At 45.0% G+C, this 13,515-nt stretch overlaps 1 protein-coding gene across 1 annotated transcript in view; it reads right to left on the bottom strand.

Moving 5' to 3' along the window:
- arhgef10 (Rho guanine nucleotide exchange factor (GEF) 10) overlaps positions 1-13,515 on the bottom strand; it is a 46,475-nt gene that overhangs the window by 6,707 nt on the left and 26,253 nt on the right. Inside the window, 9 exon segments of the mRNA XM_056426947.1 lie at positions 466-640; positions 3,085-3,227; positions 6,304-6,461; positions 7,137-7,360; positions 8,127-8,213; positions 8,447-8,568; positions 8,797-8,897; positions 10,217-10,344; positions 11,116-11,231. Coding sequence (XP_056282922.1) covers positions 466-640; positions 3,085-3,227; positions 6,304-6,461; positions 7,137-7,360; positions 8,127-8,213; positions 8,447-8,568; positions 8,797-8,897; positions 10,217-10,344; positions 11,116-11,231 — 1,254 coding nt within the window.

Genomic DNA, 13,515 nt, shown 5'->3' with positions numbered 1-13,515 from the left:
TAACCGAGAGCGGGGGAGGGGGGGGTTGTTGAAGCAGTAAGACCACAGAATCACCATGATTGAATTTTGAACCACAGGGGCTCTGAATACTACAGTACAGTATGTTCTGATATTAGTTCCCGGAATAAACCATAAATAAGCTTTTGGTGGGTTTGGTGAAGTGGTAAATGTGGTAAGACCACAGAATCACCATGACTGAAGCTTGAACCACGGGGGCTCTGAATACTATAGCACATTATGTTCTCATATTAGTTACCGGAATATACCATAAATAATGTTTTTTTTTAAATACCTAAAAGAAAAGTACAAGCAGTCTAAACAGGCAGCTGTTTCCTTTTTGGTTTGCACGACTGCTGGATTCTTGCAATCTCATCATATTTTAACTATAGACTTGGACGTTGCAAAAAGTATTTTCTAAATCAGTTCGTAGATGACCCTGGACAGGTGAGGTCACGTATGTCTTACCGGTTAGTGTGTTGTGCACTGGTGTGGCGATGTTAATGTCCTGCAGGTGCTCCAGGGTCTCGGTGTGGAAAAGGCGCAGAGTGGAGCCCGAGCTGAAGGCGATCCAGATGCCCACCCCAGCCACCACCATGTGGGACACCACCATGCCCTCTTCCTGGTGGGCCTCCAGCTGCCTCTGGATGAGGGGCACAGAGCACAATGACAGGCCTGCAGGGTCATCTAGTCCACATGCATAATAAATCCAGCCGGAGGGAGGATGTCTACCAACACAGAAGCACAACCATTAAGAAGTGAAATCTAAGAATTCTACGGAATTTTTCAGTGATCGACTAAAACAGAAAAAGTAGCTAGTGCGTATGAGTAAACACGAAACCTTTGAGAACAGTAAAACTAAAAGATCCTCACAGAAAATCTGAAAGGGATGATTACTTTGTTCAAAGAGCTAAATTGTCAGATACTGGAGTACAACGTTGTAAATGTTCCAGAACCCGGGTTGTTGTTCGGACTCCGTGGCTCTGGCGTTGTGTCTGTTTGACAGTCTGCCCGTGAGAGAACGCTGACACCCCAAAAGCAACGGCATCCTGTCGTTATTGACATTTTAAACCCAGGCTAAATATGGCGGAGGCTGCAGGGTTTCTTATGTTTGCTGTGTGACTACAAACTAGGAAAAACTAAGCAGTCAACCCACAGACAGTCTGCCTCAGACTGTTGAGACTACAGCAGCACAGGCATCGTCAGTGGTTGTAATGTCTGGCCCCTGTGATTATGCTCCACCATTAAAACGCTATCAAAAGAGTCACATTTCTACACGAGGCAACACCGTCTTTTGGGGGCCAAATGCACAACCATTGGCAAGATGGTTGGCTATTTCTAGATAGCTTCTCCTCATGCTTAATTCTAAATCATTGTTGCCATCGGATTGGAGACCAAAATCATGCAGAAACTCCTTCAGCTCAGACCCCAGCGGACCCTGGATATATTTCTGGGCTCACTGGAGGGAAGGGGAACCAGGACTGTCAGACCCTGCTGCAGTAAAATATGAGGTTCTACAGGTGCTTGGAAACACTTCCGCCTTTGTCCACAGGGACCGCAAAATCAACACAAAAATAAAGTTCCTTGCAGAACCTTTAAATGAATTTCCAATGTGAATTGATTCACCTGCATGTCATTAGTGTGGACAAGAATAGCTTCAAATATGTGCAGAGTGTAATTTTAAATTCTTTGGGCATGAAGACCAATAAACTGGTATTTTTCCATCCTCACTGGTTACATCATCTCACCACATTGCTTTACATGTGGGTAGAGTTATATTTGGCTAAGGAGAGCCTGTTCAAATGTGACAGTAGTGTTACATTTAAATGTGCTAACAAAGGAGCGTTACATGCTAGTGTAATGCCCTGCATTTAATTTAGCACGCATTTTAACCATTGATATTTATGTTGGAACTATATTTATTACCCACCTTTTTAAATCTAAGTCTAGTTTCTCTGTATAAATCTCAGCCTTTTCTTCCTCCCTCCCTCTCTCTCTCTCTCTCCCTCTCTCTCTCTAACTTACAGTCACCACTCTGGTGCAACTGTGAGTCCTCAGTGAGAAAAAGAGAGTGAGACAGGCAGGTGGCCCAACATAATGAGCTTAATGAGGCTAAACAGATTATTAGTGAGTGCATGTCACCGGAACGTTACTATTCCTGGAACGATGACAGGTGCTCCTGTTCCCTAAACCAGGCCAACACACACACACACACACACACATGCATATTCCAGGCTTTGGGAAGAAGACATCTGTGGCAGCTGTGGGGATGGAGTTTCCAATTAGGCCTCGGCTGCTGGCTGATTGGCATCAGCCAGTAGCTGACGCTGCTCTCATAAAAGGAGCAGTTGAGAGTGAGGTGGAGAGGGTAGAGTGAGCAGAGGCGCCGTCGTGCGGTCTGCTGTTGGAAGCATTGAATAAAGCATGTTCCCGAATACCTCGTTGTCTGCGAATCTCTGGTGCTTTGGGGGGAAACCCACGGGTGACGGCCCGGAAGCTGTCACACTGGAGCCAAACGTGGGGCCCCCTGGATTGACAAAGCACCTGGAAGGAGAAGAGCCAGACCAATGGAGTGGATTGGGGCAGACGTTGGGCTCCAGTGTGACAGGATTCCTGCTGTCTCCCGTGGGTTTCCCCCCAAAGCACCAGAGATTAGCAGACACAAGAGAGATACTTGGCATCATTCTTTATTGCACTCCAGCAGACCGCACGACGGCGCCTCTGCTCACTCTACTCTTCCACTTTGTTTTGCTTCTTTTATGGGAGAAGCATCAGCTGCTGGCTAATTGCCAATCAGCCAGAGCAGCTGGCCGATTACCAACCAGCCAGCAGCCAAGGCCAATGAGACCCCACCCCCCTAGCTGCCACAACATCCCAGGAAGGGGAAGGAGGCACCTTCATCATATCTTTTGTAACTGCAGATTACACTCATTGCTTCTTGGGAAATCTCCCTAATGTTCCTTAAATCTTCAACCTTCCTACATATATACAAGGTGCATGTATGTACACACACACACACACACACTAAACTGCTCTGTTTATGCTGTAAACATGGTGTGCAGTAGTAGCCTAAGCAAGGTTACGTACCTCCACACAGTGTGTGTGAGCACTGATGATGAAGACCTGGCCGCCGGTTGAAGCCCACAGGTGGTGCTCCACAGCCAGCATGGCCTTCACCGGGAGAACCCCCAGTTTCAGCACCGTGGGCTTTTCGCAGCTCCACAAACCGTCTGTAACAAACGAAAAACACACAATATACTGGCACCTCAGTACTCAAACAATCTGCAGCTTGAATGCAAACAGCGAATACGTATACATTCAGAAAGGATCAGCACTGTGCGTCTCTTCTATGAGTATTATCAGCCAAGTAAACTTTGAGCAATCTTTCATGACGTCGTGAAAGAAGAATGCTTTACACTTCGAAAGGAAGACACAATAACAGACAAAGTCTTTTCGAAGTGTCGTCTGAAAAGGCTGTCTGCATTTATGGCTCTGCTAATGCTGGGGGAGTGGCCATTGATGGTTTTCACAGGCTTCACGATGAATATAAATGGGCTGCGAGGCTTTAGTCAGAGCTGCACTCCATCCCACTCACACCTCCTACACACTCAGTTCTCCATGTGCCTGGGCACCCGCAGTGTCGGCTCGACTGCAATAAAACATCCCATGCAGCGCTGTTATAAATATCAACACATTACATTTATTCAACCATTATATCCACTGGTTGAGATGCCAATCCATGTCGTCATTGAATGGGAGCCAGTGGCGATGTGGCGGACAGAAAAAGGTTCTACATTTAACACACGTTAGATCGGGCGTGGAAATAAATATGTATCATATCGATACTGTAATAACAGACTAGTTATCAACTTTTCCGTTCCCCACTTGTAATCATATTCACATTGCTTATGATTTTTTAAACAAAAATATAGATTTTAAAATATTTTGTATAACCACCAATAGTCAACCCTACAATATCGTTGCATATCTATATCAAAGTATTTGTATTTTCTCCATATCGCCCACATATTTACGCACAAGTGGCCTTGAAATGGTCTTTTTTATTTTTTTACTCGCATGTACTTCTGTGTGTGCGCCCTGTGTGAATATAGACTTAATTTTCCCCAGATACCACATTCCCTCCGCTAATCTAGGCCAGGAAGTGAATGAGGCCTCACTAGTGGTGTTAAGAAGAAGGCACAAAGGCGGCTATTGAAGGCAGCGGTGCCACGCGGGGAGAGAGAGGTTCTTTCAGAGGTACAGTAATGACGGGGGAAGTGAGGGTAATCTCCCACTAAGGGCGCTGGGTGGGATAAGCATTCCAGCAAAGCCCTGTGTATATTATCGTAATAATCATACTGTGTAGGGAGATGTTTGGAGAGAAAAAGAGAAAAAAACCCGGAAAAACTGGAGAAAAATAAAAAATAAATGAAAAGAGTGCCAACTCTGCAGTCTTACGTAAGCCTGCCCACATCTCTCACTTCTCAAACTGTAGCATTCCTTCAAGTCAGCGTCAGCTGGAATAAACGGCTCATCACAGTGTGTGCGTGTGAGTGTGAGTGTGTGTGTGTGTGTGTGCCCAAACAGCAGCACACAAACCAGACAGTGTATAATTAAATAAGCCAAAAACAGGACGTTATGCAACATGCTCTAAACATGAAACAGTCGATGATGCAGGCTGGCAGGACGGAGCGGGACAGAGTTTATGTTCCGACTGTGACTGACGACCTTCGTCGAGTCCTTGCCTCCTTCTCTCTCCAGCTCTCACACAGGAAACATGCAGCGTGGCAGAATGAGGCCGAGTGGAATAAAAGATGATCACTTTCCTAGTTCTGCATGCTTTCTTCCCTGCGATGTAAAGCGCGAGTCGACTTTAAATGCTAATCGGGGCTTTCACCGCGATAAAGTACATGAGCAGCATCGCGGCGCCGACAGTTTCCCTACCAAACTTTGCAGGATGAGTCATCGTTTTAGCGTCACGCATCCTGTTCTTGCGACAGAGCTGTTAATGGGAAGATCTCGGGTCAGGATTCTCCTGTTGGAATTAATTTGCCTCACCAGTGGTGATGGATGACGGAAAATCAGCTTCTGAAACCGCCAACACCGGCATACTGTGTGTCAGTGTCTCATAATTGGTGTGTTCGTGAGCGTAGCCCTGCACATTCCTGAGCGGTTGCATACGTTCAGTTTCTTCCAGGCGAAATGTCGCTGTGGAATGAGCGAGAAGAGTTTTCCACCTGTTTTTCCTGTCCTCAGGCCATCCTCCATATCCTCTCTCTCTTTAGCACACACAGGCCTAACATTCCAACTTAACAGAAAAGCAATGGTAGGAATTGAGAAAGGGTACTGAAAAGCCATGGCGATGTTGGAAATTCAGTCATAAGAGCGCATGCAGAGGAAAATATATGCGCGATTGAGGTTAGTCAAACATGCCTCTAGCAATGGTGGCATCACAGGAGGAGAGTGACACCGATACTTATTATGACAGCCAAGAACCACGAGGAGTCTGTTCTGAAATGTGTACTTATCTTAACCCACATTGTGACCCGGAGAAAATGAAACACAGAGGCGGAGAGAGGAGGCCCTCTGTTTGCACCGTGGTGAGAGCCAAGAAGACACGGAACAACACACAGAATGTGAAAGACTGTGGGAAGAGCGAGGCTCCGATCCTCCGATGCGTCTGCACTCGTCTGGGACGGGAGACGTTGAATAAGAACAGTTTGTCTTCTCCCAGACAACCGAGCCAACGGGAAGTGCAGCTCAGCAGAGGAGAGCCCTGACCTCGCGCCGCACAGCGAGCCTCCGACTTCCACACTAACGGCAACCCGGTGACCCAGAAACATGAAGTCGAAGTCAGAGCAACGGACCACGAAACAGCGTCTCTGTTCTCCCCAGAATAAACCCTTCGACTCAGTGTTGCCAAATATTTAGACATCTTAATTTCGCAACCAACTCATTGTGGCACATGAAATCTTCAGACCACAACTGTAAAAAGTAGAAAGATATGATGCTGCCGGCTTTTGGTCGAGCCGGTCACCAGAAGTGTTTTAGAAAGCTACAAAAAGGTGCCGACATTGCTCTTATTCATAGCCAATACCTCGGGTTACACAACTAAAATATAAAAGGTAAACACTGTCAACCTACACAGTTTTAAAACCAAATCTAAAGAAGTCAATCAATGTAATTCTCCTGGTAATGGCCATGATTATAGCCGTTTAAGAGTATCAACACACATTAGGAGGAGAATTCAAAGACTATAAAAGAGAAGACGCACACATTGACACGTCTCCCCCGAAACACACACACCTTGTGATCTGGAGTAGACCGCCACCGAGCCGCTGACCAGGCCGGCGTACAGGCAAAGCCTCTTACACACCAGGCTGGTGACGGTGGACTTGTCTGGGGTGAAGAAATGCTGCAGGCGGACCTTCTTGGACCGCTGACTGCTCTTGTACACGATGATGCTGATCGGGACAGGAGATCGGACTTAAGACAGGGTGCTTCTTTTATACACACGACAGGAGATGCAGAAATGATTAGTCATCCATTATTTTGTAGTGTTTGTATCATTTGAGATTATCATTTGAAAGTTTTTAATGACACCTGCACATTTTAAACCTAAAATGTAAGATTTGACAATTTCCTAAATTCTATCAAATGTAATTAAACCAATTTTGGGGTTGAAACAACAATTTAACATGCATTTTCTTAGCTTTTTGGGATAACTTGAACACATGTGTTTTGGTGTACTCACATTCCCTGAAGCTGGTTTGTCAGAGTATTGAGAGACTTTCTACAAGTCTCTAAATACAGTGCTTTTTGACAACCTATAAAATGGAACACCCAGACCCAACATTGCATTATGGGCCATAGCAGTGGACGAGTATCATGAATATACTGTCCTCTTTGTTGGATCTCTACTGATTAACTATGGTGCTAAATGCTAGAAGGACACCGTTGTTCTTTAATGCTGACATCTCCCTTTAATACATGCATAATTAAAACCTGACATGCATCATTTATGGATGAAGAATTAAAGACCTGTCTCATATTAAAAAGCAACAGTGTGCATGTGGACATGAGAAGACATTAAAGGAACATTGACACAGTATTTATTGAAGGTGCGCTGTGTGCTGTACCTGCCCTCCTCCATCCCCAGACAGACACTGGGAGAGTCACTGGCCTTTGCCGCTGCATGGTTGTTCTCCGCAATGTTCTCTCCGTTCTCCCGAGGTAGCTCAGCAGGGACGTAGGCCATGCAGAGGATACGCGACTCCACATTGAAGCACTCGGTCACCTTGGGGCTGGAGCTCTGCATGGCCACGATGGATATCTGGCCCATCTGGTTGGTGCAACTTGCAACCTGAACAAAGATAAAGACAGCTTTTGTTTTAGGGATGCGTTCATTAATAATAAATAAATGATATAGCCCAGTTCATTAGAAACATATTCAAGAGATACAACGCATGGAAAGCACAGTCGAAGTAAAACACAAAGCAAACAGCACTTCACAAATAAGTGCTCATAAAAGTATGCATCATCCGGTATAATAATTTACCAAATCAAAAGGCAAATTCCAAGAAGACAAATACATATCTATGATATTAAATCATAAAATAAACAAAAATCTAACAGTTTATATATTACCCCACTATTAACATAACAAGCCAGAGTGATGTTTATATCTTTAACAGACCCGAGGTTCTCCCAGGCAGACAGAAACACTGACTACCATGGTTATGTTTATTTTGAGAAAAACTTAAGTACTGAATCAATCATCTCTAAACCCTGATTGCTTCTCTCAAGGAGACATTAGAAACTTTTGATTGAATTGCAAAAACGTACCATCTGCTCACCCAACACTAAAGCAACACATTTAAGTGAAAAACGGCTTTCTGCCAAAACTAAACGTCAGACTCACTGAGATAGAAAAGTGGTTAGGCTTAAATTATTTTAGCTGTGGAAGCTAAGTGGGCTGCGAGGCCATTTGTCAAGATACAGTTGTGAAAGCCCCTCAACACACTCAACTAAATCCTCTTGTCCAAAACGGAGATTTCAGGGTTGAGGGGGGCCGTGAATGTGTTCACCCAGAACTAAACTTTATGACCGGAGTAGAAAGAAGGCCTCACCCAGACACAGCCGTGGCCCACGGCGGGAGTATCCGCCGTGCTCTCTGTGTTGATGTGGGGCTCTGGGTTATGAACAGCACATTCCACCTGTCACAGAACGGCAGCAATAAGAGGCTCAGGTGAGCAGGAATACACAGGGTAAACTAAGCATGTGTTAATGTGTCACGTCTCATAGGGTCCATTGGACCTGGCTGGGTCTGATGCCCCGCCCACTCCTCCTCTCTATCTCCATCTGCCTGATGGATCATGGAGCTCTGGATTGTGGCATTATTGGCACCGCACTCTTCTTTTGAGACCGTTAGGGAAGAGAAATGTCTGACCTTGAACTCTTGGAGTTTTGACATCACCACAGGCATTTGTCGAAGCAAGAGAGGGTGTTTTTGCTTTTTGATCTGATTCCCATCTTCCTCGGCGAAGAACCAGCCCTGCAGGTTGTCCTCCTCTGAAGGAAACCACAAATAGCACTTGATTCAATAATGTACAGGATGCAGTCAATGTTCCTGACCCACAGGCTAACCGTCATCACAATAAAAGACTCCAGACGACTGTAATGGCAATAGATTGGAGCAATAGATAGAAGTCAATTATGTAAACAGACATATTTTATTAATGCATGCGTACACAATTATAATGGAAAAGACAGTTGAGCAACGGAGACAATGTACTGTACCGAGAGACAGCTTGGCCATCTGCAAGTTACTGATCCAGGACTGTTTGATGGCTGGGCTGAGAGTGTTGAACACTGCGCTGAAGTAGCTGGGTTTGCCCGACCTTCCAAGAGAGAGGACAAAACAACAACATCAACGATTATATCTTGATCACAAATATATGTAAGATATGATGCATCTCAGGAGATGCTTCGTGCAAACTTTTTCTTGTGCGCTCATGACCTCCTTAATTTTTTATTTTTTAAAAGCTCTATGTGACGACTCAGCACAACCGTGACAAGCTGCTGCACGTTTGACATCATTAGACCGAATGGTAACAACACCATTTATTTTAATGTTTTATTCATTACGAACATTAAAAAATCCTCACAATCTGAATGTGGTTTCCATATCACGCCGGTGTATAACAACATTTTATATTTACTTCCAGAACCTGAACCAGACAGTGTTCGTGAAGCAAACATGAGAGACGCTTTCACAAGGATAAACTGAAGGAATGATGAACACTCTGGTAACGTTAGGGCGGGAACGTGCATCAACATCACTGAGCACTCGTCGATGTTTGAATATTCTTGTATACACACACACACACACACACACACACACCAGTCTTAACAACTGTGTGAGTGTAACAACTTTTAGGGTAAAATACCCAATGTTTAAAATAAAAAGATCTCTATCTGGGTTGAATCCAAGCCCGAAGGGGCAGACGAGTCCGCGCAGTCAAAGAGTGACGAGAACGACTGTGACAAAAAAAGCGATAGAAGTCAATGCTAATTATCATTTCTATCAGCAGCTCATGGAGGCAGTGTGTGTGTGGGGGGGGGGGGTCATTGTCATTGGCTGATGGTGAGGAGAACTGTTGTGTGGATTTTGCGATTGAGGGATCTGGGGAGGAATGACAGAGGCACAGCTGTGTTTCCAAACATACCCGTGAATAATCTCACCCGCTCAGAGCAGCAGGGATGGAGTGAGAGAGAAGCACAATATAACACTAGGTCCAAAGAAAGAGAGAGATAGTGTGAGAGTGTGAAAAAGCCCAAAACTATAAGCACCCTGGGGGGACCATGTGCCGACAATAACAGTGTGTAAATGTGTGACGTGTGCATTAGAGCTAAGCACCAGCTGCAGCACTGGGGAGCCTTTGGTTGCAAACACTGATGACCATTTCCTCCCCGGAGATTCATCGGATTAGAGACAGTGGAGAAACTTGTTTATCCAAATATCCAAATGAGCTCCATAACTCTCCTAAAGCTAAAGACACCAATGGAGGACAAAGGGGGATAAAGACAAACCAAGGATGAACAAGACATGGATGGGGGGGGCAAGGGCCCGGACTGGAGACAAAAAGAAATTAAAGGATGTCTGTGTGTGTGTGTGTGTGTGTGTGTGTGTGTGTGTGTGTGTGTGTAAAACACTAACTTGTCGTGCTTGCCAGGCAGCTGGAGCTGGATCCTACACCGGTCAGCGGCCCTGATCTCCTCCTCCTTCTTCAGTATCAGCCTCTGGAGACCTGATACCCAATCATGAGCCACTGTGGGGTTCACGTTCTGTACACAAGGATAATGAAGGGATAGAAAGAAAGAAAAAATAGATGGGGAAAAAGAAAAAGGAAGATTAAATTAAGGGAGAAGAAATATTGGCAGAGCACAATAATGTGAATAGGAATTAAATTATTCTACTTTAGAACATTTAAACATCAGTAAAACACGTGTATTCAAACACATCACATATATTATTATTACAAGACTGTCAGAATCATTTAAGTTAGGCAATGTAGTGTTGAGGAAAACATCTCAGCTCCGCTTCTCTCTTTCCTTTCCCATCCCTCTCTCCATCTCTGGGACACGTGTCTCTCTCTGAGAGCCTCCCACTCTGCTTCTGACCGACCAGCACCAACGCAGCCTCGCACACACACACCTGCTGCGCTCTGCAAACTAAATGCCCACCCTAAGAGCACAGACAGGCGTGTGTGTGTGTGTGTGTGTGTCCACATGATATGACAGGCTTAAATGGTGCAAATCCAGAGTTAAGAGTCTCCTTGTGTCCCAGACAAATTGCCTCTCTGGCACATTCCGCTGTTTAAACATTATATGCCTTCATAACAGCCCGGTCCTTATGGACATCGGAGGAGAAACACGAGGAATGTGATTTTAAAGGTCCAGAGGTACATGGGAGGAACGTTTATCTCTGTCAGCTTCTGGTAAACCTCCAAGAATATTAATAGAAAGTGAAACTATTCCAACTCTTAGTCAAAGTAACACAAAAAAAAAACTTTCCCCCTGGGGACAATGAAGAGTTGAACTGAGGTGACACGGTACCTGGTAGTTGCCTTTGAGGCTGCTGATCATGCTGGAGATCTGGTTGACCAGGCTGAGGTCATGGATGAGGTTCTGCAGATCTTGGTACAACTGACCGGGGCCCATGTACAACTTGTCTTCAGAGAAACACACACAAGCAAATCATTTCACAAACGGTTTCCTTTTGGTTTTCAGGAATTCACAAAGCTTATACTCTGAATAACTTGTAATGGATGTAAGCTGTAATGTATCTATGCTGGCTGAACTAAGCTTTAACTAACTCATCGTATTAAAGTGCTTTATAGTCTCATTTTCCACTCGCAGGGAGCAGTGACTCAACTATTTACAATGCATCTGTGAGCCAGAGAGAATAAACACACAAGAAACTGAGAGGTGGCAGTGGAAATCAGCTGAGACCTGAAAAAAAGCTGCAACAGTCCCCTTGTAAAAAAAAAAAGATACACCAGCAACAACGAGTGAGACCCGTCTGACGAGAGAAGCAGATCAAATTAAACTCACGAAGACAAAGATCAATAAAGGCCGATCAGTCCGTTTCCCACGGGGAGCCGTGACAGCTCTGCAAACTGTGCTTCTCACCGGCGGTGTTTAAGAACGCGCTGAAGTCAGCTGTCAGAGTTCAGCATACATCGCCCTCTGTGTTCTTTACTTGTGTACTTTGGGTGTGAATACTGCGACAGGTGTGCAGGGAGGTTGTTGCCTCTCAGAACGTTTGCACTCAAAATATCGAACCTCACGTTGCTCTGTGATGTGACCGTTACTGTGTTGTTGTTGTTGTGCCTCATTATCTTCATGGTTTTATGAACACGTGTGTGTGTGTGTGTCTGTGTGTGAAGTTATTCATGCCATTCGATCAAATGGCTGAATTAACAAGTGCACGGCTCTTTCCAATTCAAACCTAACTGCATCGCCCATGTGTGTGTATCTGGGAGCAAACGGTTAAACCGCGTCTTTGGCACCAAAACGACTTTGTTTGCTGCCGCCATTCCACTTTCTCCTCACCCCTTTCATTCCTCCTCCTCCTCCTCCTCCTCGCCTCCTCCAACAATAGCCACAGTCTGCCTGGTGCTCCAACTCCATGGCAACCCAGTCCAGTCCTCCTCTGAAGGTCTTGCTGGCCGGCCTTTCAGGGGACACTTTACCCCCTGTTTATGCATCGCCAGAATACACATTTCTAGGTGGTCTCTGGGAGAATTACTCGAAAATGTCTCCCTGTGAGTTTGGACCCAGCCCTGCACACTGAAGCGCAAGCAGGACCGCAGCAGGCCTCCAGAAGTGTATATGGGTTTTGGATTTCTTTCATGTTTTCATGGTTAATGAGCTCTTATTGTATTTCATTCACTTTAAATCAGAGCCACCTTTCAATATAACGACAAGTCATGTTTATTTACTGAAACCATCAGTAAGATGACATGACATGTATTGCTTGAGTGTGTCTAATGGAGCTGGAAGAAATTTCTATGGCTCATCCGTCTAAGCAAAACCACTCCGAGGGTTGAATTCAGGTCGGGGCAGAACTGCTGCATAAAGCTCTCATGGTATATGCTATGGTGTGTCATGTGTCATGTCTCGTCGGTTGTGTTAAATTTTAGGTTTAAGTCCTGTTTTCCATGTCCGCTTTTATTTTGTAGTAACTGTCCTCTCTCATTTCAGAAACTTTATTTCCTTCCCCGGTGTTTCCTCGTTAGTGTGATTGTCTGCTCCACCCCTGATTGTGTCCACCTGTTCCCCATTTCCTCATGTATTTTAAGCCTGTGTCTACCTGTGTCTTGTGTCAGATCGTCTCGTCTCTTGTCTCGTCCTGATCATTCTTGATCGTGTCGTCTTTTGTCCTGGTTTACTTTTCCTGCATAGTTGTGATTTTGTTTTGTACTTTGTTCAAGTCTTTTTCCAGCATAGCTGTGATTTTCTGTTTTATTTATAAATCCTTTTGATTGCCCTGAACATTGGAGTCGTGCTTTTGGGTCCTGTTTTTTGAGTCGTGACATCATGCTTGGAGCAAGAGCAACTACAGCACTTTATTCATTATTCATAGCCACGATGGAATGGATCTTAAGACTCTACTTAATATGAAGTTGTTGGCATTATTTAACAGCAGAAAAGTAATTGCACATTACTAACTCTGCTTCCTCACCGGAGTCCTTGTGACTTCACGTCTCATAGGGTTCTTTGGACCTGGCTGGGTCTGATGCCATGGCCCTGCTGATGCCCCGCCCACTCCTCCTTTCTACCTCCATCTGCCTGATGGATCATGGAGGTCTGGATCGTGGTCCATGACTACTACCAACTATTCATACACTGTCATATTCACTGAATGTGTTGTAACTCTGTAATGATTCCTTCTGGTCACATGACATCTATTCTTCTGTCCATCCTGGAGAGGGATCCTCCTCTGTTGCTCTC

Source organism: Pseudoliparis swirei, chromosome 11 (assembly GCF_029220125.1).
Source record: "Pseudoliparis swirei isolate HS2019 ecotype Mariana Trench chromosome 11, NWPU_hadal_v1, whole genome shotgun sequence".
Taxonomy (NCBI): domain Eukaryota; kingdom Metazoa; phylum Chordata; class Actinopteri; order Perciformes; family Liparidae; genus Pseudoliparis; species Pseudoliparis swirei.
This window is presented reverse-complemented; position numbering and strand designations above follow the sequence as displayed.